This window comes from Astatotilapia calliptera, chromosome 10, assembly GCF_900246225.1.
Source record: "Astatotilapia calliptera chromosome 10, fAstCal1.2, whole genome shotgun sequence".
NCBI classification, from domain to species: Eukaryota; Metazoa; Chordata; class Actinopteri; order Cichliformes; family Cichlidae; genus Astatotilapia; species Astatotilapia calliptera.
This window is the reverse complement of record NC_039311.1, coordinates 27,170,094-27,198,050: the sequence shown is the minus strand read 5'-3', so window position 1 is coordinate 27,198,050 and position 27,957 is coordinate 27,170,094. Positions and strand designations below refer to the sequence as shown.

At 40.6% G+C, this 27,957-nt stretch overlaps 2 protein-coding genes across 3 annotated transcripts; both read left to right on the top strand.

Moving 5' to 3' along the window:
- The first annotated feature begins 1,463 nt into the window (after positions 1-1,463).
- On the top strand, positions 1,464-10,159 carry slc35f2 (solute carrier family 35 member F2). The gene is made up of 9 exons (XM_026183106.1): positions 1,464-1,650; positions 2,144-2,243; positions 2,650-2,822; positions 5,369-5,496; positions 5,964-6,123; positions 6,401-6,557; positions 7,726-7,778; positions 7,898-8,052; positions 9,021-10,159. Exons 2-9 carry the CDS (start codon positions 2,155-2,157, stop codon positions 9,225-9,227), a joined length of 1,122 nt encoding a protein of 373 aa, XP_026038891.1. The 5' UTR covers positions 1,464-1,650; positions 2,144-2,154; the 3' UTR covers positions 9,228-10,159.
- A 3,024-nt stretch (positions 10,160-13,183) lies between these two features.
- On the top strand, positions 13,184-25,313 carry elmod1 (ELMO/CED-12 domain containing 1). Of its 2 annotated transcripts, XM_026182983.1 has the most exons (12): positions 13,184-13,387; positions 13,819-13,890; positions 17,559-17,704; positions 20,346-20,374; positions 20,528-20,625; positions 20,787-20,916; positions 21,265-21,398; positions 21,605-21,673; positions 22,761-22,781; positions 23,065-23,115; positions 23,802-23,935; positions 24,858-25,313. In XM_026182983.1, the coding sequence occupies exons 2-12, from the start codon at positions 13,874-13,876 to the stop codon at positions 25,031-25,033; spliced, it is 1,005 nt and encodes a 334-aa protein (XP_026038768.1). In that variant the 5' UTR covers positions 13,184-13,387; positions 13,819-13,873; the 3' UTR covers positions 25,034-25,313. The 2 variants fall into 2 exon arrangements, with proteins under 2 accessions (XP_026038768.1, XP_026038769.1); XM_026182984.1 differs by lacking the exon at positions 22,761-22,781 and having other exon boundaries at positions 13,190-13,387.
- Positions 25,314-27,957: the final 2,644 nt, after the last annotated feature.

Below are 27,957 nucleotides of genomic sequence, written 5' to 3'. Positions count from 1 at the left end.
TTTCTTCTTAATATAACTGCACACTTTCTATATGGTCATGCAAAACTGAGGAGCACGAGCCAAAGTATTTCATTATGGGTAAATGTAGCTACACTGTTTATCTGGACATAACAATAAAACCTGAAACCTGAACTTGAACTTTTCAGCAGCATTTGGTGACAGTGGAGTAGAAGAGCTCCCTTCCTCTCCTTTCCTTTCCCTTCCTTTGCTTTCCTTTCCTTTCCTGTCTTGCCAGAAGACATATCTTGCAGGACCTTGCTACTTGTCAATGGTCTAGTTAAACATGTCTTGCATTCACAGACTTTTCTTCTGATAACAATACCCCAAGTCTTTCAGGATGAGGGATAATGCCACGCAGCAGCGGAATGGCCAGGGGACATAGGAAGCCATGGGAAGAGTGTCTGTCTCCAGAATCCAAATTAGGATCTCCTTCCACACCAGAGGAGCCTGACAGCTGAAGACTCTGCCTCCCATTCTACTTTTACAAATGCTAGGAACCACAAGTAAGCCTTCAGGCTGAGAGTAAAGTGCTCTATTGGGATAAAATGATACTATACTAAAGTACTATATATACTTTAGGGTATATGGACCAATTCGGGGCTTTTATGTGAGGAGAAGGATTGGAGAGATTTCGCAGGTCTTTCCTCCCTACTGCTGTCGGACTCACAACAAAGACTTCAACTGATCAAACACACACATCCACACATGTGTAATAGCAATAACACTAAGTGCAATACTTTTTTCTCGCATTGTTGTATTATACTCAATTGTATATAGCATTTGTATTCTATTTTATTCCATTGTATATTGTATTTTATTTTATTCTATTCTATTGTGTACAGTATCTCATAGATATATTATTCCAGTGTTTTTTCTCTAATTTTTCTATGCAACTTTGCACTGTCCACTGCTGTAACAAAACAAATTTCCCACACGTGTGGGAACCTGTAATAAAGGTTATCTTATCTTATCTTAAAAGGGTTTTAAGAGGAAGCAAATGAAGAGAGGCTAATACGGAAGAAATATAATCTCTGTTTCTAGCCTCTGCTAGTAGCCTACTTTTGTCTGCTCGTCTGTCTGGTTATTTCCTCTTTGGTTTTTTCGGATCAGCAACTTTTTAAAAACATAAAGTGTGTGTTGTTAGACTCACATGCTGACTTCTGCAAAAAATGTGGAACATTATGTGGAACTCGGGAACAAGGCATAGAGATGCAGTGCTAGCCCATCAGAAAAATCAGAAAGGCAGATCTCCACACCGCATGCCACAAGTACGCGATCAGCAAGTAGGACTTTATAAGCATGAAAGTTTCCGTAAACAACACTGCCAAAGCATCAATGAGCAATTTGTACAAATATACTAATAACAATAATTCATCCCTAATAAAATACGTTTTGTGTTATTTTTTTCTGACTAAACTAACTGTAATTATCCTCTTTATCAGCTTAATAAGTTTGACTGCACTGTGCACACGTCACCTAGAATTCGTTGCAACCAATCAGAGCGTAAGGGGCGGTCCTACGCGAACACGAGGTTAGTCCTGTTCATCCTGGTTGAGAGGTGTTTCCTCGTGGACGAAGATTTTTTTCTTCCTGAATAAACATGAAATCATCACAGCTGGAGGATGTCACCACATAATTGAACGTCAAAATGTATGTTTTATTCATATTCATTTACATTCATGGATTAATTCGCTGTTTTGTTAGCTGTTTAGCTAATGGAGTGTAATAAATGACGCAAGGTTCACCAAACTCCATTTGAAAAGTTTAAGTTTAATATTTCTGTACTTGCTACTAATTATTTATACCTGCTTTAACGTAACTAAGTACGTATTACGAATCATTACGAGCTACACTACAATTCGGGATATTTATTTTCTAACTAAAGCATGTAATAGTAAACCTATCAGCGTCGACGCCTCCAGTGTACACAAAGCTCGTAACGAAATATATATATATATAACCGGTTTTAATCACTTCATGCAATGTGTTTGTACATTAACCTCAGTCCTTTGGAGATTAGGTGTCATGCTCTGCTTGGGCAGTCTGATGAAGATACTGAAAGCGAAAGACACTAATTCCCAATTATTTTTCTTCCAGCTTTTAATCTTGCTCGGTGTCCATGTCTTTATGTCTTTATGTTTAGCTCTTAGAGAGATGGAGGGGCCCGTGGAGGAGAGATTGTGTGGGAAAATGAAGATTGGCTGTGGTTTGCACAGATACAACCTGAGAGATGTTTTCACGTGGTGAGTACAAATCTAGATGTGTAAATCTCGTTTTTAGCTACTGTAATGTATGTTGTATCAGTGAATGTAACAGGCGTGGAATCACCAGGGTTGTAAAAGAACTAGAGAACTTACATCCACAATTTTTCAAGAGTCGAATGGTTGAATGAGTTGAATGGTTGAACAGCATACATATTTAATGACTGTAAAAACAAAAAATCAGGTGCACAAGTGTTTATTTATTTGGGATTTTCTCTAAACCACACAGTGTCAAGAGTGCACATACAGCTGAATATACAAATATATGCATCCACCCCTACCAATATTCGGTTAGATGTCCCTAAGCAAATTGCAAGTTGGAATATCATCATGACATTCACGACAGTGTTTTTCTTTTGATGCATGATTCGTGTTCTTCACTTACCAGGAGTCTGCTGAAGACTATACTCATGGGTCAGGTCCTGTCACTGCTGATATGTGGGACAGCAGTCAGCTGTGAGTACCTGACTCATGCCAAAGTGGAGACACCCATGCTGCAGAGCTTCCTCAACTACGCCCTCCTGCTGTTCACCTACACAACACACCTCAGCACCCGCACAGGTCAGACTGTCATGCTCTCAGGATATTTGACATTCTGGCTGCTCTCAGTGAGTCACAATAAGTAAATGTTTCTCTGTAGCATCAATCATACTGATGAACCTGCAAATTTATGGTAAAGTAAGCTGATTTAGCGGGAAAAGGAATAGTGGTGAGACCACAAGAGTGAACTTTAAAGGAGATGTACAGTATTAACCTCATTTCCAGCTCCATGCTTTTATTTTTGGAGTAGCTTTGCCTGATTCACTGTTAAAAAATAATCCTTCTCTGTCACATCAGCCCCTCATGTCCTCCTCCTTTTTGCGTACAGAGGGTTGATGTGACAGAGGAGGCGTTTAGTAGTGATGGGCAGATGAAGCCCCATGAAGCACTGAAGCTTTTCATCCAATTGGTTCACCCCAACGCGAAGCTTCATGAAGCTTCATTTGCTCTAGTAGGACACCTACTGGACGTAAAAAATAATAGCTGGCATGAATTTGAAGAGTGTGGCATTTTGCACACAGCCTGTAAATGTCAACAACAAAAGGAGTGTGTAAAACATGTATATTGTAGTGATGGCAGTATACTGTGTATATTTATATTGGCAGTATGGAAAATGATTATTTGGAAATGCTTGAAATGGAAATGATCATTTACTGTGAGGTGAGGTGTGGTTGGGGTGTGGACAGTAGTTGTGCTTTTGTAACGTTGAGGTATGGACAGCTACACACTGAGGCTTTGAGCCTCAGTCCTGCCTGTTCACATTTTATTCTGTAAAAACTAAATTTTCACTGCTTTTATGGCCTTTTTAGTGGGGAGAACATAGCTGGGATTTAACGATTTAACAAATCTTTTAAATCCTTTGTCCTCCACAATGCTAAATAGCTGTGAGTCCTCAATCACCATGCTGACCAGGTCTTCATCTATTTGAGATTGTTCTCCTGAGGAAAGACAATAAAGATAAAGCACAAATATAAATATCACACACGTAACTTATAACAGTTGTATAATATTGTTATATCATTTAGTAACATTACTGCATGCTATATTATCATTGCATTTGATGGCTCACCTGGTCTTGCTCCACAATCGGTGTCCCCCTTATTCTCATGCAAAGCTCTGTAGTGCCTAAGCATGGATGAGGTGTTGTTGTTATATCCCAGCTCCCTGGCACATAGCAAAAACTTCACCTTGTACAAAAGTACAGACAGCTTAACATAAATTGTATTGCACCATCAGTATTATGAAAATACATCTTCTGTAGAAATTTACATACCTTGTTGGGAGGAATAAGATCAAAATGTTCCCACACAGGGGAGGACATCCTCCTCTTCTTAGCTGGCTCCATTCTCTCCTGACTTTCTCTCCTCACTCTCATAAACCTCCATACGGTCTCCAAACTCTCACTAACCGCAACTCTCCATCAAACACCCACATTTTTGAATGAAGTCTGAGGGGTTTATATCGCTGTCATATCTCGCGGCAAAGTTCGAACCACTTCATGAACCAGTCACGTGGTACAGCCGGGCAGCGAGGCTTCGGACGTCATCATTTTCAGCTCCTCCCATAAATGAAGCAAGCCTCGATACGCGCTTCGCGGAAACGCCCCCTCCATTACTCGACACACGCTCCGAAGCCTCGATACAGAACGTCCCATCACTAGCGTTTAGGATAGGATGAGATGGAGGCAGATGATCCACTGTGATGACCCCTAAAGGGAGCAGCCAAAAGGATTTTATAAGGTACTTGGTGCCGCCTCTTAGATCATCCTCTGTCTGAAACAAGCTGTTTAAGCTCCTCCCCCTTCAACACAACTTTCTTCTGATTGTCTGCCTATCGCAAGCAGAAGGTTTGAACCACAGATGATTGTGACTTCTGTGCCTGAAAATCTATAGTATCATATTATCTGCTCTCACTGATCTCATAAAGAGCAGAAAAAACAAGGTTAAGTCTGAGCGTCTGGCTCACAGAGATCGCCTCATTATTTAAGACTTGTGTCATCCGAGCTTCCATCCTTGTAATATAGCACAAAACAAGGTAAAAGGACAATAGGCAATAAACTAAAATTCTGTGCAGAGTTCACAGAAGCTGCAGTGTTATGTGATGATTAATTGTCCTCATGTTGCTCACTATAAGCATATTAGCGGACAGAAACAAATATTAGTACTAGAGCTCTTATTCTGAAAATCCATCTTTTATCGTAAACATAAACTGTTTACATATACACATTAATTAATTACAAATGGATACAAAATATTTAGCAATGGAGCAGAATCACGTTGACGTCATAATCGTATCACGTAACCACTATTTGAATGCAAATAAATGAACATTATCCAGGTTATAACACAGCACAGCATCAACTCCTCTAAAAGGAAGCTTAATTTAATTCCCTTTGTTTATAATATCCTTTGAACAGTGAGTAAAATAAGATCAAAGGAGCAGAAAATAGCACAAAGGAGTTAATGATTCACAGTTTGTTCAGATCACCAAATGTATGTGTAAAGCAGTGTTTAGATGTTTAAAGGGTCTTATGGACCATTTGAATTCAGTCTGATGTGTTTCTTCAGGTGACAGGAACATCCTACAGATTTTAAAAACCAACTGGTGGAAGTATTTGGGGATGGCTATAGCAGACGTTGAGGCGAACTACACAGTAGTGAAGGCGTACCAGTTTACCACGCTGACAAGTATACAGGTAACAAAAGAGTGTTGTCAGTAAAGACTCTTCTCCTGACTTTGCTTTGAACACATGTATAGTTTGGTTAACCAAAAGACTTCACTGGGCAGCAGGGGGCGAGCCTGATGCTGCTCTCCTGATGAGCTTATTGTCTTAGCTGCTAGTTTGAAGTCTTGTTGAAATAAGTGCAATGTTTATTTTGTATGTAATGATACTCTATAGACTCAAAGAGGGACATAAAACAGGTGCTACTATGTGAACGTATGGTGTTTCTCACTTTCTCAGTAAAATTCTCCCATCTTGGTGTAAAAAACACTCTGGGTTTACAGCCGAACTTGACTATTTTTTAGTCAAGTTTGGCTGACTTCACATGGTAGGAGGTTATACTAAAGAGGTCTGTTTGTGAGGAACAAGCTGGCTTGCATGAAGTGCAACATGTCTTTTGCCCTCATGTTAACGCCTGTTTGTCACTGTGTGTGTTTCAGCTGCTGGACTGCTTTGTGATCCCGGTGCTGATGTTACTTTCTTGGTTTTTCCTGAAGACTCGATATCGGGTGATCCACTTTGTAGCTGTAGCAGTGTGTTTGTTGGGGGTGGGGGCCATGGTAGGAGCTGACATTCTGGCTGGAAGAGACCAGGGATCCAGTAAGAACATTTTCCTCAGTCAAAGTTAATGTCAGACTTTTTTGTTTATCCTCTTGATGCATGAAGGCATTCAGACAGCCAGTATCCTCATCTGACTAAAAACAAACAAACAGGCAAAAATACATTTATCACTGTAAAAGATTCGTAACGCAGTCAGTGTAGGTTCATATTAAATAATTCCTCAGTGTCTGAGAGGCAGATGTTGGTATGAATTGAACTGAATTAAATTGGAATTGTGCCTGTGTCTTATACTAACTGTCTCTTTCTCTCTGTGCAGCCAGTGATGTACTGTTGGGCGATGGGTTGGTCCTGCTCAGTGCCGTCCTCTACGCCATATCCAACATGTGCCAGGAGCACACAGTGAAGAACTTGAGCAGAGTTGAATTCCTGGGCATGATGGGCCTGTTTGGGACTCTCATCAGCGGTGTACAACTGTAAGATATTGTGTTTTTCTGCACCACTGACACAGCAGGTAGTATTGTTCTGTACTGTTGTTACAGAGTAATGACTATTGTTGAGCCACTATTAATGTGCTAATATCATTAATATAATGTGAATAATGTCACTTTTTTGCCATCAGATAATATACATCACAGCTCTCTGCCAGCCCACATTGTTTAATAGATGAACCAGATGTGTCTTAAACCTGAATTCCTTTTAACAGCCAGCAGGGGGCGATAGCTGTGTTTCAAAATCCTTTGGGTCTTTCCTCAGATCTTAGACAAGCAAAGGACCTGACCTTCACAAACACTTTGATTATTTTTGGACTGGGTCGCTCATTTAAAACATTAAATCCATTTTATGAATTTAAGTCATTCCAAGAGTCAGAAATGAGAATTACCCACAGTTTGCTTATTTGCTAGCAACTTGTGTTTTAAAATTTTAATCTGGTTTCAGAACAATAAGAAGGCGAGAGCAAAAACACATAGATGAGACCATGATAGACACTATAGAAGATGTTAACAAGAATAGTTGGAAAATGGAAAATTTTGAGATTATGATTGTGATTTTAGCATCTTTTTTTCTTATACTTTCTATGAATTTCAGTGATATCTGTGTGAGAAGACCTTGCTTGTTGAGCTTTATTTAAATTTAGGTTGTGGGTATATGTATGAATATGGAGGATTTGAGGATGACCAAGGCTAGCACCAGTGTTAACGTGAATAAAACAAATTAATAAAACAAACAAAGAAACAGGAAAAATGTGGGTTTTTGGTGGTTTTAGTCAGTCGATAGGTGGTTGCTAGGTAACACAATGATGTCACAATATACTACACATACTGAAGATTTTGTGGATATATATTAAGTGTTTTGAAAGTTAAACAGAAATCAAAATCATCCTCTTCTTAATACATGAAGCTACAAACAGGTCATTTTAGGCCGCTGGTAAGTGGTTGCTAGGCAACATGATGATATGATATCTTACATATAAGGACCTTCAGGAGCCAGTTTTGGTTGCTCAACCTTTACTCATGTATAATGAGTTCAAATGCAAACAAATATTTTTTTAATCATGTAATACCTAATAGTACCTAATTGTGATGCAATACCCTTTATTAATGATGTTCCCTCATCATTTTAACTTGTTGCTTATTGTTGCAGAGTTGTGCTGGAAACACGTGCAGTAGGAGAAATCAAGTGGGACGTTCACATCTGTGAGTTCACTTTCTGTACTGTCATATTAAACTGCAACATAATCACATTTATAGAAGCGTCTCTGATTTTAATATCACTCCACTGCCTCTCACTCAAATCTGTTTATTGTGTTCTGCAGCCATGCTGTTTGTAGTCTACACCTTGTGCATGTACGCTTTATACAGCTTCATGCCTGTAGTGGTGAAGATGACGAGCGCCACAGCAGTGAACCTCTCTCTGCTCACTGCTGACCTCTTCAGCCTCTTCTGTGGCCTCTTTCTCTTCATGTACAAGGTGAGTTTGTGATGTCTGTATGTATGCATGTCAGTCCTTAATGAGAGAAATGAGCGATAGCTCTGCCTTGTCTCGCAGCAGCAGGAAATGCAAATGATTTATTTGGTTAGTTAAAATATTTATTTTGTGCTGAACCAGTTGGTTCCTACTAGAGCATGAAAAACAAGATGACAGGCACATGACCAGTGAGAAATATTTAGAAAATCAAATAGGTATATTGTTCAGTAAAATAAATGCTAGGAGTGCATTTAAATAAGGGGGTAATGATTTCCTGTATCTGACCTTGTGGCAGTAAGTCTAAGGCTGACGTTAGAGAAAATGTTCAAGCAGCATGCCCAGTAAATGATGCAGAGGATGGTCAAGATCCCTGTATCATCCATTATGCATCAGCAAACCCTGTCATCCCCATAGCTCCTTAAGGATTCGATACGTTACACAGGGTAGTAGAAGTGTGATCAGCTGATGAAGATTTTCTGTAAGATTTATTCTAAAGTTGACTTGACAAGACTTGCAAAAAAGAAGGCATTTCAACTTGCATAAAAACCAATAAACAGCAAAAATTGACTTTTTCACATGACAATAGGCTGCCAGTCAACCCGGGGAGGGTTAATGGATATGTGAAGGTTGGCTAGGATTTGACAGAAGAAGAATTTTGTGTTCTTGTTACTGTTGCTTGGTTTTTAAATGGGTTTTTTTCTTTTGGAAAGTTTTGACCTCCTAGAACTGTTTTTAGTTCAGAACAATGCAGAAACGGTCTGAAGTCAAAACCCAACCACAAAGTACACAAGGTAGATCATAGTTGTTTAACTGTAGCAGGTGGATTACAACAGGAGAGGACGTACACCTGAAATACTACACTGCCCACAACAACTCCATTTGATTAATGACAGTGGAGGTATAAGCAAAAAAGGCCTCACACATGAACAAAATCCTCTAGCGTTAATCTGTGTCCCTGTTGTGTGTCTCAGTTTTCAGCCCTGTACATCGTCTCATTTGTCGTCATCACCGTGGGTTTTATCATGTTCAACGCTGTCCCAACATACTCAGTTTTACCCGAAGAGCCTACTGAAGCATCTGATGACCCCGAGGCTCAAAGCTCCTCAGACCAGCTGCTGCTGTCTGCAGACAATGACACTCAGAGAACCGAGACACTCACAGCCAACGATACACCATGACTGAAGAATGACATCTTTTTTCCCCTACTGTAGGTCAGTGGATAAAGGCCAGTTTTACTCTTTTTACTTCAATATTGTTACAGAAGTTGAGCTTTTATGCACTAAGCCAGAGACTACCTGTGTGTGCTCAGTTCAAAATAGATGAAGAGAGATTGAGAGGTCAAAAAACCGTGTGGCTCCACTCTCTTCTTGCCAAACTTCCTGTCTGCACCAGACTATCAGAATAAAAGTATACATTTTAAGCACAAGAAATCAGACTGCATCTAGGGTCCTACAGTTGTATTGCCACATTTTCATTAATGCTGTAGCATTTTTATAGAATATTGCCTGTTGCTTCCCTTGAAGTTGTCAGAGTTTTACAAAAAGGACCTATTGTGTCTATTTTCAGTTCCATATTTTTATTCTTTAGCTTGGTGTGATCCACAGTTCAGAATCATCCTTTTTTAAAATCTTATTGTGGGCGTTAGCACAATGCTGTATAAATGAAATTGGATTGAACTGAATAGCACAGCCCTTCACTTCATCCACTGTCTAAAACAAAGTGTTTAGGCTCCTCCCCATTTAAGCCAATTTTCTTCTGATTGGCTGCCCCTCAGAAACAAAGTTCTAACAACTGGTAGGCGGAGCTTCTGTATTCAGAGTCTTTGTAGTGTACCTGGGATGACCATGTTAGGAGTACCTCCTCTGATAAACAGAGCCTTAATTTAGACTTTAGTTATTTTTAATTTGAGCATATTAACAGAATATCATCACAGACAAAAGGAAAGCATAATAAGTCCCCTGTAAGATTTATTTTTGCGGTTTTCTCCTTTATTTAATAAACAGAGAAAAGGGGTTAAAGAGGGTGGGTCAGTTGACGTCAACTTTCACTCCCGCTGCTGTTTATTGTTTGATTATTGATTTTTGTTTGTTTTCTTTTTTGTTTCATAAAATGTCACCATATTTCATGTTTTGTTTTTGTTGTTTCTTCACCTCTACAGTCTACAGTTTTACATTCCTCTGAGTTACATGGCTGCATGCAGACAAATGACTTAGCTCATTTAGTTGTCTCCTCTGGTGCTGTTACAGTTTTTACACTCATGTCATTTGGCAATCTACAAACTGCATCATGGCTTTCTTGCACCCAGAGTTTTACTTTTTTACTATTAAAATATTTTTTGAAATTTTCTTTGTTCTTGTCTTTTCTCAGTTACTTTACTTTAAAATGATTTTACAGAAATGAAAACATGTAAGTCTATCTCAGTCCTGCATTAGACAAATGATGTGTGGATATTCTATCTCTTGATTATGCACTCACTGTCCTCTTGTTTAGGTATATTTGTTCCCATCTGCGGAAGTATCCAATCAGCCAAGCACATGACAGCAACTCAACCCATTTAGGGATGTAGACAGGGTCAGGACAACCAAGTTCAAACCCAGCATCAGAGTAGGGAAGAAGGGTGATTTAAGGGATGTTAAACACCACATGGTTGCTGGTCTCTCGTGGGCTGATCTGAGTATTTCAGGAAATGCTGATTTCCTGAGATTTGTTTTCCACACAACCAGCAAAAGGTTTACAGAGTCCAAAAAACAAATATTAAGTGAGTGGAACCTTAGTGGGAGAAAATGCCCCACTGATATCAGATATCTGCTTCCAGATGATAAGAACAGTTACTCAAATAACCTCTTGTTACAACCAAGGTATACAGAAGAGCAAAGCACATCAGACCTTGAAGCAGATGGGGTACAGCAGTAGAAGACAGCACTGTGCCACTGGAGGCTGGAGTTCATATAGGCTCACAAAAATGGGAGAATAGAAGACTGGTAGGGTCAGAATTCAGTCATCAAATCTCAATTGATAAAGTACTGTACCTTTGGGATGTGGTGGAACAGGAGATTTGCATCAGGGATGTGCAGCCAAAATATTTTCAGCAATTATGTGATGCTAATCATGTTAATATGACCCAAAGTCTTAAAGGAATGTTTCTGCCTTGAATTCTGAAAGCAAAGGGCAGTTCAGTTGGGTTCTAGCAAAGTGCACCTAATAAAGTGGCTGGTGAATGTAATTTAACAAGAATGTGTGTGTGTGAAATATGATGTGGAAATATGGCACGTGCTATAATTTTGCACATGATATAGGAAAGTTGATCTGGTTATGTATTCAGTTTAACCAGAACAAGAGTCCTTAACTATGTCATGACCTTAATTAGTAAACAGTAACATGGAAGCATACTGATCAGGCATAACATTATGACCACTGACAGGTGACGTGAACAGCACTGATTATCTTGTCACCATTGCACCTATATGTGGATGTTACTTTGACATGTACCTCCTACCTAAGCATTGTTCCAGACCACGTACACCTCTTCATGGAACCTGCACTCCCTGATGGCTGTGGCCTCTTTCAGGAGGATAATGCACCCTGCCACAAAGTGAAATGGTTCAGGAATAGTTTGAAGGCAACGGCAGTATCCAGTTTGAGGTGTTGACTTGGCCTCCAAATTCCCCAGATCAAAATCCAATAAGGGATAGAAGTCCAACCCATGGAAGCCCCACCTCACAACTTACAGGACGTAAAGAAGACTTAGCAATACGAAACCCAAATGATATTGTACTGTGGTGGTTCTCAGTCCAAGACAAATACAGATGTAAAGATACAGAGCACAGCAAACAATCAAAAATATTTTGGTGTGTATGTATTCTATTTGAATAAAAACAGCAAATGTATTGAGATGTTATTGTTAATTAATTTATTTGAAAAAAGTACATAATTAAAAAAAACTTGTTTATCTATAATTTAGCTTTTTCCTGTTTTGCTCATCACTGGTTATAGCATGAGATGGTACCTGCAGCAGGAGATAGGCTGTCACACAAGGAGACAAAAGGGCTGCAGAAGGACATCAACTATCAATCAATCTGCTGCTTTGTGCAAGGAGGAAGAAGGGTAGTACTGCTGGAGCCCTACAAAATGACTTCCAGTGATATGCTCATGTGTATGTATCTGATCAGATTGTCACTCTATTAGGGTGAAATGATGGCCTGACATCATTAGTTGGACTTAGTGTTCATAGCCCACCACTGAAGAGCTTGACTGGCATAATCCAGAGAGCACCAGAACCTTCAGGTCCACCACCGATGTCCCATTCCCTTCACCGATGAGAGCAGGTTCACACTGAGCACATGTGGCAGACAGAAGAGTCTGGAAACACCGTGGTGAACATCATGCTGCATGCAGTTTCATCCAGTGTGATTGGTCTGGCAGTGGATCAGTGGGAAAGGCAAACTCATGGCAAATGCCAAGCTGAATCATCACAAGATCATGCAGCTTAGAGATGAAATGAATCCTGTGAAGCCACCATTGGCAATAACCCTGTGTTATCCTAATATGTATTTTTTTTATTGTTCATACAAGTCTTTAAAAAAAGCCTTTTTTGGTTTTATCCAAAACATAGGATAATGACCAATGATGACTCAGACCACAGAAGGTTAATGAATCTCTACACTACAAGATATTAAAGTGGTCCTATTACACGTTCCCTTTAATATCTATATTAGAACATTTATTGGTGTTCATAGTGATACGTTTCAAATAATGAAGAACCAAAATTCTGTGAACCAAAACGTAAGGCTTCAGTTTATTCTTTGTCTACTTTTGGATCTATATGGCATTAGGGAGCTATTTCTAATACGGCTATCTCAGGTCCAGAAGCCCCACCCACCTGCTATTCAAACCGTCTGTTTTTGAGGGGCAGCCAATCAGAAGAAAGCGTATTAAAGAAGAAAGGAAAGGAGCTAAACTGGTTTGTTCTAAGGGACAAACTGAGGCCCTAAGGGCAAGTATAAACCAAATAAGGATGGTTTTAAACTATAAATCATGCAAAGCTGTTTTGGTTGAGAATTGAACAATGAAAACAAGGAGATGGAAACGTGCAACTACACTTTTTAAGGTACAAAAACAAGAACGTGTCCAGTTTTATCAATACATGATACTGGTAGAAAATGTTCCTGGGACTTTATGAGTGCTGTTATTCTGCACTGCGTTGCTGTTGCTGTAGCTTTTAGACTGAGTGTCAGTCAACATGGAGGAAAGCAGGCGACTGTAGCCCAGAGAAGAGGACAAAAACGCTGCACCCTGCCGCCTCCCGCCTTCCGTTTTGCCTCCTTATTATCCCAAATCGGTAAGAAAAGGGTCTTTTTCTTTTGGTTTTACCGGTTATATTACAGGTAAACCTTTTACAGCCGCTGTTTGATTTCCTGTAGCGTCTTCAGCTACAGATTACTCAGTGTTTGCGCCTTGGTTTGCCAATCACACCGGAGACGAACGAGGAATGAAAATTGAATTTATCTGCCTTTTTCTGCTCTGAAAACCTTAAATAACCGCCCTCAATCCTCCAGAAGAGCTTCTGTGGGTGGCTGTGGTTTTTACAGCGCCAAATTTAACCCAAACAGAAGCTCTGCGGCTCGCAGGAATCAAGCGCTGTTGCGGCGGAGAGCCGCAGATTTGCATGCGCGTTAATTCCTCAGCACCGCGGACAGCTCCGGAGCTCGGGCCTGTCTGGCGGCTCCGTGTCCGCTAGCCTCAAACACTCATCATCTCCTCCGTTTCCAGGTGATCACTCAACTGCACTAGCACCGAAGACACCTGAGGGGTAACAGCGGCCGAGATGAAGCATTTCCTGAGGTAAGGCGAGTCTCCGTGATTAAGATGGAAGCTGTGCTGTGGATTTGCATTTTGCATGGAAACGTGAAGGAATTCATCGTCACTCTCCTCCTTCTCTTCTCAGCTTGTTTATCCATGTTTGCCTTCTACCTGCTATAATTAATTATTAATAACAAGCACCGCGGTCCCTTTATTCCCAGTCCTCCCATTTAAGCTCTTTCCAGTCCATTATGCCATTGTGTAGCAGTAAGTGGCTGTTATGGTGTGAATGGCTTTGAATGAGTCCCTTTGTAAGGAGGCCTCTTAATAATGGAGCACTCCAGAGGTGTTTCTATTAATAGTTCTCTCTTTCTGCCTTGGCTTTTTAATGTGTGTTTTTTTTAATGGGTTTTTTCCCCCTATTTTGGGCTCAATATTGACCAAAACTGGGAGAGTATAATATTAAAAAGAAAAAGTTTAATCAATGTGGGTGAAATTAACACCTGAGCCTATAAAGTCTTCAGGAAAGTGTTTAATGAGGTCACTGAGGAAGAGCTTTCTGATAGTTTGATGCAGAAGTGGTTAGCACTGTCACTTTGTAGCAAGAGGTTTAAATGGCCTGGTTAGTTTTCTGTGTTAAGTTTGTTGTGTGTTTTGTCCTGATTCTCTGGCTTATTTCCATAGTCCAAAGACTATGTCTACCACTCTAACTGGTGGTTCTAAATTGGTCTAGATGATTGACAGCTTAGCAGCAGATCAGATTTTGTTTGTCTTGAACTGAACTTCTTAGGCAGACAGACATTTTGTTCTTTAGTGGAAACAAGCATCCATAGGAATCTGTACATATAAGGCTTGACATGTATAAATGTATTCAGGGACGTGAAAATAAGGAGGGGAGGTTAATGTCCATGAATACGATTAGAAGCTGTGAACATTTCACAAGCTGCTGTGAAACTGTGTTGGCGTAGTAAACGTCTCGACAAAGAGAAAGACAAAACACGAGGGGGGAACAAAACACAGGTGAAATAAAACACCTTTAATGTAAAACACCAAATGACGGAGAAAAAAAGAACTTGGCAGTATTTTGGAGATAGATTCTTAAATGTTTTGCATTTAGCAAAGCCAGCAGTATTCATAACTGTGCTTTTTCCACATCTGTAGTCATCAATCTTTAAATTGGCTTTACCCACCAGTGCTCCCCCCCCCCCCCCCCCCCTTTGCCCCAGTTCATACCAAATTTCCCATAAATCCCAACTGATTTCCCAAGTGAATGAATAAATTTGTTGGAGAAAATTTAGCTTCATTAACTTTTAATGAACAGTAGAGGCTGCCAATGTTTTTCACTGATGGCTGTGTTTGCTTACAGTAATTATTCTAATGTGCCACGATGACTCTACCAATAGTTTAGAGATGGAAATATGATTCATGCTTTTGGCTGATCAGAGTATTTTGAAGGAATTAACGGCAACACTTTAATCATTCTAGCAGCTGGGGACATCAGTTAGGGTTTTTTCTTGTGTGTAATTAAATCAAAGTGAAGTTTAATAAAATGATGGTGGGAGGTTGTCTCCATTGTTTTGACCGTTTTCACAGGATGAGCAGGTCTCGCAATAACCAGCAAACTGACCTTTATGTGTATGACTCAGTGGGGTAACCCTTTAAAATAGATTAGCAGGTGGCAAGTGTGTTGTTCAAGGACATTTTATTAGACAGTTCTGTGTATTAAGCCTGTAATTGTGGGTTGCTATATAACCTTAAACGCCTCCTTCACTCTCCCTTTGCTCGGTGTTTGCTTCCTTGAAGGTTAAAAAGCTGAGTGTCAGTACGAGCTGTTCAACATGCCAGTCTCATCCACAAGCTGAGAATGAAAGATTAATCCCCACGGACCTTTCTTACCTTCTATTTGTTGTTGTTGATACTGAAGATCATGTCCTACTGTGATCTTTGTGCACAAGCTGGCTTGATTTCTGTCTGGAAAAATTGTAAATGCTGAACAAAGATAGAGGATTTGCAGCTGGATAGAAAAGAAAAGTTTTCAAGTGTACTTAAAGTACTGTGAGTCCTCCCAATCGCTACACAAAATCTGCTTTCTTGCTACCATTAGCTTACCTACTAATGCTTTCAATCCATTTATACATTGGAAATTTAAAAAAAAGTAGTAGACTCAAAAAAATAACTCTTTGAATGAACATAAAAAAATCATTGAAAGAATTTCCACGTAAATAAATTGCTTTATTTTAGCATTATGCAATTCTGTTATTCCAACTTAATGTACTTGAGTTAGAGTAACGTGATTAATTAATGATGAATCAACTGTTTTACTAAGGTTGAGTCCAACTTAATTTAATTAAGTTGATCCTACCCATGCAAATTACGTTAGTGCGACAAAAATGCTTAATCGTAATAGAAAGCTATTTATTAATGTGGAAATCCTTTCCATGATTATTTTAAGTTCATTTAAAGAGTTATTTTTTGGAGTGTTCAACAAAGTCTAGAGTCTGGTTAACATAAGATGTTAATGGATTTATAATAATAACTCCATCCATCCTCTTATCTTTACCAGGGTTGCAGTGAGGCTGGGGCCTATCCCAGATGTGATAGGGTGCGAGGCAACAGTGCTAACCACTGTGCCACCGACCTGTCAATCTAGACTTCAAAAAAATAGGGAAGCTATGATTACAAGGCTTGATATAGAATTTTCTGTATGTTTTTGTCCTTTACAGGTTAAACCGCAATAAATAGCTAAGGCATATAGTGTGTGTATGGTTGTCTATCTCTTCTAACCGCAGTGATTTTCCTGTGGTTTGAACTCTTGTGTGATCTTGTGAATTCTGTGAGTCCAGGCAACTAACCACTCTTACTAGATTGTATTATGTCATCTCAACAAGAATAAATGAAGTTGCCGGATTTCATGCAGATCCTACATGATTTAATTACGTTCACCACAGAAACATGAAATTATTTTGTTCACATTACAAGTTTGAATTTTGCAAATTTAACAACCACCCAATTTCATTTTTTTGAGTGTAGCAGTGGAAAATACAATTTTCAATCTTTAGTGAGACAACCGATGGCGAAAACATTGAGAAGAAAAAAAGGATTGTGTTCAGGGTGATGTTCAGCATTCTCTGCAGACCGAGGCGGACGAAGGCCGGAAATCATTTATTCTCTTAATGGGTCACTATGCATTTCCCAGGACATTTCCATTTTCATTCTCAGCATCCCCTGCAAAAATAGCACGCTTTGATCTGCTGCAAGTCTCCCCTAGTAGACAAGATGTGAAGCACACTCTTCTGACACTTTGTGTCTTCCTCTCTGCTTCTGCATTTTCACTTCAGTGTCTTTGTCTCAAACTTAATGTGAAACAAAATTGGTCAAAAAGAAATTTGTGTAGGCATATTTGTGTAATATGCTGAACTGTAAAAAAGCAAACAGAAAAAAAAAATCATACCTACAGTTATTTATTATTTCATTACTCACCTGATGTCGGTAACAACAAATCCAATCCACACAGGCAAAGAAATCAAACCACAGATGCCCATAAATTATGTGTAATACTGAGAAATGAAGGTGAGAAGTTCATGGCAATAGCACCTTTAGAAATATATTACTTAGAAAATTGGTTATGTATTCAATACTTATTTTACCCACTGTATATAATATCTGTGTAAATTTTTAGGAGTATAATCCCCTTGTTTTCTCCCCTGCAGAGTCGTGACCCAGTTCTTTGTGTTCCTCTACTGCAAGTGTCTTTGGCGGGGCCTAAAGTTTGTTGCCAGGAAGTTTACAGGACGCTGCGAGCTGCAGCGAATCTGCTACAACAACAAACATGGAGCCCGCAGGACGCTCAAGATAGGTATGACTTTCATCTTATTTGTAAAAATGTTTCGCACACATGCATCAATGTTCATATTTGTATATGATTTGGTCATATTTATCATTCATTGATTCTAGTTGCATTTTGAAATAGACGTAGACTCCAGTTGTGACGCCAGTGTGGAAATGACTTAAGTCTGCATTTTGTGTAATGGCCAGTGGGGGGCCAATTAGATTTCATGTATAGGAGTCTATCTGAATAATGTTTTTCACTTGATTTATGACCCCAGTAAACACCGTTCTGCCTGTGTTTGTGGTATAAATTTCTAGTTTTGAGTCTTCATTGATACAGGATTGTGTTCATTTTGTAAATTTTGGTCACATTTTGAGCAAAACAGATGATAAATAAGAGTTTTCTTTGGGGCATGGCTACTCAAGTATTGAGTCTATTGCACTGTTGACTATTTACAAAAAGTATTGCACAAGGTATTGTACAGTGAGGTGAAGAGGCACTACAGCTTAGTTGTTGCCCCCTCCTTTGTCCTCCTGTTTCCCCTCCCTCTCCCCTCCAGAGAGGAGTTAAACAGTCTGATGGCGTGTGGGACAAAGGAGTTTTTAAGTCTGTTAGTTCTTGTCTTGGGGAGAAGCAACCTGTCACTGAACAGACTCTTCTGATTGTTTATGGCCGTGTGCAGAGGATGCCCAGCATTGTTCATAATGTCCAGCAGTTTCTTTAATGTCCTTTTCTCTGCCACTGTCACCAGAGTGTCCAGCTTCATGCCGACCACAGAGCTAGCCCTCCTGATCAGTTTCTCCAGCCTGGATGAGTCCCTCTTTGCTGTGCTGCTCCCCCAGCACACCACAGCATAGAAAAGTACTCCAGCAACCACCGACTGGTAAAACATCCTCAGGAGCTTCCTGCAGATGTTAAAAGACCTCAGCCTCCTGAGGAAGTACAGTCGGCTTTGGGCTTTTTTATACAGGTGCTCTGTGTTGCATGACCAGTCCAGTTTATTGTCCACCCACAGCCCGAGGTACTTGTACTTGTTGACCACCTCCACCTCCTCCCCCTCTATCTGAACCGGCAGTGGAGCTTCTCTGGACCTCCCGAAGTCCACAACCAGTTCCTTAGTCTTTGAGGTGTTGAGTTGCAGGTGGTTTGTGTGACTCCATGCGACAAAGTTCCTCACCAGACTTCTGTACTCCTCTTCCTGATCATCCCAGATACACCCCATGATGGCCGTGTCATCTGCAAACTTCTGAATATGGCATAATTCAGAGTTGTAGCAGAAGTCAGAGGTGTACAGGGTGAAGAGAAGAGGGGACAGCACAGTTCCCTGTGGTGCTCCTGTGCTGCTGACCACAGTGTCAGACGTGATGTCCTTCAGCCTGACGTACTGTGGTCTGTCGGTGAGGTAGTCGGAGATCCAGGCCACCAGGCAGGGGTCCACCTCCATCCTGTTCAGTTTTTCCTGAAGCATACAGGGCCGGATGGTATTAAAGGCACTGGAAAAGTCAAGAAACAGGATCCTGACCGTGCCTTTTCCCCCATCCAGGTGTGAGTGGGCTCTGTGTAGGAGGTACAGGATGGCATCCTCCACTCCGACACCCGCCTTGTATGCAAACTGTAGTGGGTCCTGGGCATGTTGTACCTGTGGTCGGAGGAGGTTGAGGAAGAGCTGCTCTAGAGTCTTCATAAGATGTGACGTCAGTGCCACCGGTCGGAAGTCATTCAGCTCATTGGGCCGGTTCCTTTTAGGGACCGGGACGATGCAGGATGTCTTCCATAGGGCGGGCACTCTCCCCAGTCGCAGACTGAGGTTGAAGACTCGTTGTAGCGGCTCCCCAAGTTCAGCAGCACACGCCTTAAGCATCCTAGGACACACCTTGTCTGGGCCTGCTGCCTTTCTGGGGCGAAGCTTCCTCAGTTGCCTCCTGACCTGATCCACTGTGACACTGGGAGATGTTTGGGAGGAGGGGAGGGGGGGAGATGTCTTGCTGCTGAGAGAGGGATTGGAGGAGGGGGGTGTCATGGTGTCAGGAAGGGGGGGAAGCGAGGGAGGCAGGAGAGTGGGGAGAGGACTCTGTAGTGAAGGTGAGGGTGAGGGTGGGGGGGTTGTGGGCTGGTCAAACCTGTTGAAGAAGTTGTTGAGTTCGTTTGCCTTCTCCACAGTCCCCCCCCCACTGTGCTTTTCTTGGTGTTGTGGCCTGTGATGGTTTTCACACCATTCCAGACCTCCCTCATATTGTTCCTCTCCAACTTCTGCTCCACCTTCCTCCTGTAGGTGTCCTTTGCTTCCCTCAGGCAGCGTTTCACCTCCCGCTGTGCTGCTTTCATCTCCTCCTTCACTTTGCTCCTGAAAGCCTACACGAAAACATACACGAATACTAACACCAGGATGTGCAAGAGGAGGAAACACAAAAGATTCAAAGCTTAAACACAGTAATTGAACAGAGCGAGGCACAGACGAGAACACAGAGAAGAATCAGAATATAATCAAACCAACACAAGAATTCATTCATCCAATTTTCTTCTGCCTCTTACTTATTCAGTATTATGTTAGCTCAGAGATTCATGATTTACATTCAGTGTACCATATCAGCAGTCTGAGGCATTGGACAGAGCATTGTTCACTGTTACTGTACACATTTGTCTTACTCTTTGCAACATTTCCTTGCAGAGTCATCTCTGAGGTACTCCAAGAATGAGGTATGGGGCTCTTTCAACCTGTCGTTATGCACGTGCAACATAATCTGGGTTTATTGCTCAGTCTTCTTGCCTCAGTCCTTAACATGTGTTCCCACTCTGTCCTTGCCTCTCTCTTTATATTCCTGCCATCTTCTCTGCTCTCATCCACTCCAGCTGCTGCAGTCTGCCCTCAGCGTCCATCCTGATAAAGTGGAGAAAACCATCGATGACATCATGGCCTTGAAGAAAATTAACCCTGACACCAACCCACAGTGAGACTCTGCGCTGCATATCACATTTCTGTTCTTGTGTTGTGGTTAATTAGAGGTTAACAAAGGAAGCTAATCCCTAGAGTAGCTGTGAAGGACAGCGGAGAGTTTATACAATGCACCCCTCAGAGACAAACGGACTACCTGTCCCTTTGTCTCTCCAGGCTCGGCATCTCTCTGCAGGCCAGCCTGCTGCAGATTGTGGGCTACAGGAGCCTGGTGGCAGAGGTGGAGAAGCTACGCAGGGAGCCTTATGACTGCGAAAATCCTGAGCATGAGGAAATGCTGATGAAGGTATGCAGTCTCTCTCTGGTTGGTTAAAGAGAACAAAATATTGTATCTGTCTTCATGTAGTGTCAGATAAACTTCATGACTGGGGTCACTTATTTGAATCATTACTCTTTACATTTGCTTGAGTTAAATCGGTTATCCCGTAGTTCATTTCATTAAATGGATGTTCTCCCACTACTAAATTAAATACATTTTTTACTATAGAAAAAGTTCCCCCTGTACCACTATGTTACAGTCTCGTACTTACACTTGTCAGGCATGATATTACACTGTAATGAATACTATGCTTTGTTATAGAATAATAATTTTACTCTACTGAGCTGTGGTTGTGTGCTTGTGTGTGTGTTGTAGCTATGGAAAGAGCTGCGCCCTGACACACCTCTCACGGGTCGCATATCCAAACAGTGGTGTGAGATTGGTTTCCAGGGCAGCGATCCAAAGACTGATTTCAGGGGCATGGGACTGCTGGGCCTGCACAACCTGCTGTAAGCTGTCGGCCTGGAACACAGATTAAAAACCAGCCAAGCAGTGCAACACTTACATATGGAGATATACATGTTCAGCATGTCATTTAAAGACTTTAAATCAAAGCCAAAACTATAAATAAATAATTATAATTCATAGGCTACATATGCATATCCATGAACGGGAAGTTCAGACATGCCTTTTCCCTTATGTTGTCTTTCTACAGGTATTTTGCTGAACACGACAAGGCTACTGCCCTGCAGATGCTCCATGATTCCCTCCAACCAAAGCACAAGTATGTTCATTTTGCCTTTCACGGGCATATGAAAGGAATACACCAAGTGGATTGGTAGAACATCTCTGCCAATAATTACAGATGTAGACTGTATATGAATTTATGGAGTTTATAGTTCATAGAAAAAGAAAAGTACAGAAAAATGTAACCTTGCAATAACAGAGGAAAGTGCACATTGAGCTATAATAGCACAAAGTTCAAGTATTAGTCAATGAAAAGTGTGTAAATTATACAGCAGAATCACAATATAACACATTATATTAGATGTAACCACAGTGCTGGAAATAATATCCTTCAGATTCAAACAAAGCATGGATGTGAGGTTGGTTTTGTATAAAATATAATCAAAGAAATATCACATCTGTTCGCTAAAAGGTCATATGTATGCCAAACAAACTCTATTGAAACCAAAAGTGATCAACGGTGGACCTAATGGTAAAACCAGGACAGCTTTCTGTCATTGACTAACAACTTAAGATTGATTTGATTGAACCCTTAGCCAATGTACATAGCTTGGGCAATTGTACTTTCTGTCTCTAACACTGACCACAATTTGAAAAATGAACTTTAAGTTTTACTAAATGTGACGGGACTCTGGCGACTGACTTCATAAAGACACCAGAAAAGTGTTAATTGAGGTCACACAGTTAGGGAACTGAGGACGTTTTTTCCCATACGTTTCAGTACAAATGGAAGTCTTTTTGCAGCCAGAGGAGTCGCCCCCTGCTGGCCATTCAGAAGAGTGAAGGCAATTCAGCACTGGCTTCATTTTTAAAAACAGATATAACATAAAAATAAATCAAAGCGTCTACTTACAACTACTTGGTGTATTCCTTCTACATTAATCTGTACTTAATCATGCATAACTCTGCATCCATCATACTCTGCTTGATTATATTCATTTTTACAGCTTGATGCCATTCACTGCCTCATCTTTTATTGACTACTGCTGCTTGTATTGTTTCTCATCGGCATCCCAGTGAGCGGTCTCATTTCCAAAATGAAGATTCTTCTTCTTTTTCTTTTATTTCTCCTCCACCTCCATTTCTGCCCATGCCTCCTTCTCTGTCTGTCTCATGCACTGTAGGAGCACACACAGAAAGCCAAGGTACTCTACTTCACTTTCATTCACTTGCCGTTTGCTGCGTTCATTGCTTACTCATTTAGGTTGATTTTTCATGCACCTAAAGCTGCACTAAGCATGATAATTTATACAAACTGAAGCATCATCTTGTCAGCCTAAAGGCAGAAAAAAAGAGAGCCATAAATCAGCATTAACAGACAGTTTCTAAATTGTTCTCAGAAGATTTAGCTTTTATGCGCATTATGGTGCACTGTGGTTGCTGCTTCACATGTAAACTATCCGTGACTCAAGTGTGTGTCCTTCACAGCGAGGTAAACAAGCCTGAATGGGAACAGAAGAACCTTGACAAAGCGATTGGGTAAGTCTCACATGCACATGCAATATATGCAGACATGCACGTGTGTGTGGAGCAGGGAAATCTGGGCTGCTGCTGCTGGAGCTGTGTGAGGTTTGGCCTCAAAACAGAGCAGCTTCAGCATGTGACGCTCACAACAAGCCAGCATATGCATGTGAGTGCGTTGTAGAAGTGTGTGGATCTGTAAGCAGGAGACACTGTGTTTATGTGCTAATGGGCAGGAAGTATTTTACTACTGTGTGGCCTGCTGTACTGCTACGCTGGCTTCTGTTGTCAGTCTGCATTAGTGCCGAATAGAGCCGAGGATTGTTGTGAAAAAACAAGTGCGACATCGCAGCAGTGTCTTTAATAAATAGACAGTTTGTGATTTGCACTGAGTGTGGACTTTCTCATGAAATGAAATGGTTAAAGATGTTGAGCACACCATTATGGCCGAGTGATGTTGGGACAGTAATCCTGTTAATCTATATTTTATGCCTTTAGAATTTTAAGTCCTTGTGTTTAATGTCTATGGTTATTTGCTTACAGAGGCTCTCTTTCCATCTGTTTGAGTGTAATCTCCGTTCTCTACAAAACATAAAATCTTTTGTGAAATGGAAAACCTGCAGTCTGTTTCTCCTCTCCTGTCACAGCAGTCTAACAAAAAACAGGGTCCCACCTACTGACTTAGTAAATATTTTGTCCCCCAGGTATTCCTTTGCCATTGTGGGCATCAACATCACAGATCTGGCCTACTCTCTGTTGGTGAGTGGAGCTCTGAAGACCCATCTGTACAATGTGGCTCCAGAGATGCCCAGCCTGCTGCACTTCCAGCAGACCTTCTGTGAGTACATTGGATTGGGATGAACAGTATTTTATCTTTATTTTTCCCGTATATTGATTTATGTATTTTTCATTTTGCTTAGAATTTTGAACGTTTTTGCATCAGAATTAAAAAAAGTTTTCTTTTAAATTTTAAGGTTGGGGAGATGTTGGTATACAGAACTTGCATAAAATTGTATTTTAACCAAGTGGCATCTTCCAAAGCAGGTCCTTCTCCAAATACCCCAAGCCGAACATATCAATAATACAAGTTTAAAGCCTGGGACAAAAAACTGTTTTATTCTGTTTGGGTAGTTTCAACCTTTATTCCAACTGTATATCTGGGAACTCTTTTTATAACTAATGTTTCTGCAGACTGTTAAGGCTTATAGTTTTAACCAACGAGCATAATCCTTCTGAAACTTAAAATATCCAAAATGTACAAAATGTATTTTGGATTACTATTATTTTATTATTATTTGAATTAATCAGTTTGGCCAAAAATGGGTTAATGGACTTTTATAGCAGCAGAAGTCTATGGGGTCCACCACAGGTAGCGCCCCTGGTGGCTGTTTCTGCATTGCATCCACTTTTCTGGGCCAGAACTACGTTCATCTTTTAAACTGTGAGAGCCTTAACTGTATACAGTCATAGAAAAAAATTTCTAATGTCCCAAAGTGGCAAAAAATTAAACCACATAAACCACATACATTGTTAAAAATATGTCATTAACTTTCAGCTGTTTGTTTAACTGTGTGTGCAGATTTGTAATTGGAAGCTTTTTCTCTTTTTTCCACCTGCTATGGTAAAAAAAGAGGTGTGAGAAAGAAACAAATCAGTTAAACTGTGTGGTGGAAAATAAAAAAGATGCTAAAATGCAGTACGAGGATAATTACTTGTGGATTAGCTGCACATATGTGTCTATTTACTTTCTTTCTTGGCAGGTTACCTGATGCAGGAGTTCCACCGCTTCTGGATTGAGGAGGATCCCAGTGACATCATGGAGTTTAACCGAGTCCGCTCCAAGTTTCACCGAAGGATCCTGCGACAGCTGAAGAACCCAGACATGGCTCTGTGCCCCCACTTCTCTGCCTCCGATCTCCACCTTGTCAACCTCTAAACACCCTCACTGAGCCCTTCATACCCCTACAGAGGTCTCCCGTCTTCATGAACCCCCACAGAGGTCTCCCTTAGATGTCTGGTAGGCCATCAATACATCAGAACCAGCCTCACACTCGCAGAGATGGTTCCTCCATCTGCTGGACATATCTGGGAAGGCTCTGTTCCATGTCCGCTCAGCCCAACACGTCCCAGCTAACGTCATGTCGCATCACTGCCAACAGCTTAACTCAACCACACACACACTCACACACACACACACACACACACACACACACACACACACACACACACACACACACACACACACACACACACACACACAAACAGAATCTAACCTTAGACAGGACCTTAATAATTTAAAATGGGGACTTTTCCCTCAGACTTCCCACATTGTAAACAGATGTTTGACCCCAAAAAAAAAAATTAAAAAAAGAAGTGCACACACATACACACTGCCTATCTGCCCTCACTGCAGCGTTAGACCACCAGCATCAGAGATGACCATAGCGATTGTAGCTGTGCATGAGGAGGCTGGCACCACTCCATCACTACACTCATTGTTGTTGCTTTAAGGACTCATAACGATTGTATCACAGCCGTTACACCTCAGTTATGAACCCTTTTTGTTTAATTTAATAACAAACCAAATTTACTTTATCAGCCAAAAACAGCTATTAGATAGATTGCGATGTATTGATCAGCAGTTTGGAATATTTTGACGGTTAGCGCACTGACTATCAGAGACGAAGACGTATAGATATATGAAAAGGTGTGATTTATGGGGCAGGGGGGTGTTTTTGATCCTTTTTGGGAGGGGATGAATTCCAACTAAGTTCAGGAGCTGCTGAATTTCCAGAAAAACCCCTCTGAATCTCAATTTAAATTTCAATTTGCATCTCAGTCTCATGTTTTCATCTTGTGGACACAGCAGGATGCAATCAAACATAATATAAAAGTGTATCCCAGTTTTATATGTCATTTGGCCACACTTAAATATTTTATATCCAGTTAAATTGGAGCGGGACTCCCACAAGATCTTCTGTCACAGTGGTGCTGTGTCTATTTCTGACTGTTTTGAAGTTGCATTCAGAAAATTACCTAGCAGAGTAGATAAATTCTGCCCCAATTGGGACTAAACATAATTCAGCAGAGATGAGATGTAGACCAGAGGAGAAAAATTCCCCTCATCAAATCAAAGTTTGAGAGAACTTTTGCTGGTGCTGTTTCAGTCAAACCATGAAGGGCCACTTCACCTCGAAACTCTGTTTTACGAACTGCCACAGATGGTGTCTAAATGACATCAACACCTAAGATTTCTCCTTGCCAAAATATCGAATGTGGAGCAGCAGCTTTGCTTAAATTTCATTTTTGCAAACCTGCTAAATTATGTTTATAAATATTTTATGAACCTTACTCGATGTGTGGCATTTGGCAGCCCTGCTCCCAGCTTGGATAGTAGAAATCTAAATATGTATGTTGTGAACATTTTCTACAGGTTTGCAAAAGCTTTTTGCCTTTGATTTGACTCCATGCAGAGATTCTGTTATGAATGTTTCTCACATCCACGATTGTTTGATTCTTTTTGTATTCATTGAATGTGACACTGTGTCCACTGTTGTATCAGCCAAAGCAATAATTTACACTCATTTCACTGCACATTTCTTTAAAATGTGTTTATTTGCACCATGCGTGCCTGAGTGTTTTGTTTAACTTTCTGACTCAGAGCTGGAATACTAATCAGTTTACACAAGCCACATGCAGAGCTGAATACAGGTGAAATGTCACCACATTAACTTTGAAACATTAGTATAATTACCGTAGACGAAGGTTTCCTCGACTGTGGCAGCAATTGCGCTGCGTTTAACAATGCTGGAATTTGGCAAGACATTTAAATGCAGAGTTGCTCCATAGGGAGTTTATTAAGTGACTGCTGCTAAAACAGAGGAGAGCTGACAGTGAAAGTTTAAAATGCAACACGATGGAGGTGTTGACCTGCCAGTCAATACACCACCTGCAGAGCTCTCACTGTCACACTGACCAAAATGTTTTTCTTTCCTTTGTGCTACCATCAGCAGTCTGACTGATGGAGGCATCAGCCTCCTAGTGAGAGCAATAGGACGCTGATGGTGCAGATTTTTCATATTTTTTGTTTAAAGTTAACTCCTATTTTTTATTAAAAGAACATGTTTAAGATGTGCAAGAATGACCTGAACAAGAAAACTATGAGAAATACACTCACTGGCTAGTTCATTATGTACACAGTTCAACTCCTTGCTGATGCAAATGTTAAATCAAACACATGGAAGCAGCTCGGTGTAATTAGGAATACAGACATGGTCAAGATGACCTGCTCAAAATTACTAATTGAATTGGAAAAAGAAGACTGAGAATTATATTTGACGACTGTGAATTTCTGCTCCAACATTCAGATGGTAGGGCCAGCTGAGCATTGCTTCCATTAGGTTAACGTGTCATGTTGCAAAGCTCAAATCATCTCAAACTGGTTTCTTGAGCATCAAAACGAGTTCACTCTACATAAATGTTGACTCCAGAGTCACCAGAGCTCAATCCAGTAGAGCCCCTTTGGGATGTGGTGGTACTAGCCAGGTGTTACTGGTATGAGGTGGCCAGTGAGTGGATCACAAATTAGCATTCAGGAAAAATGCAGTTAAATATTTGGATTACATTCTCAATGAGAACCCTAATTAACATTTTTAATTGACTGCTATTTTATTACTGATGTGAGAACAGATTGTAACATAACTTAGAAAATAATTCCTGTGTAAAACACTGAATGGGATTTGTCCTTGAAAATCCAAAGCATGACCTTTATGCTAGCTCCAGAGTGCCTTCCCTTGCCACCTCTCGTTCACTCCCAAATACAAGAACTAATCAATGCTAACTTAAATAGAGTCTACTAAT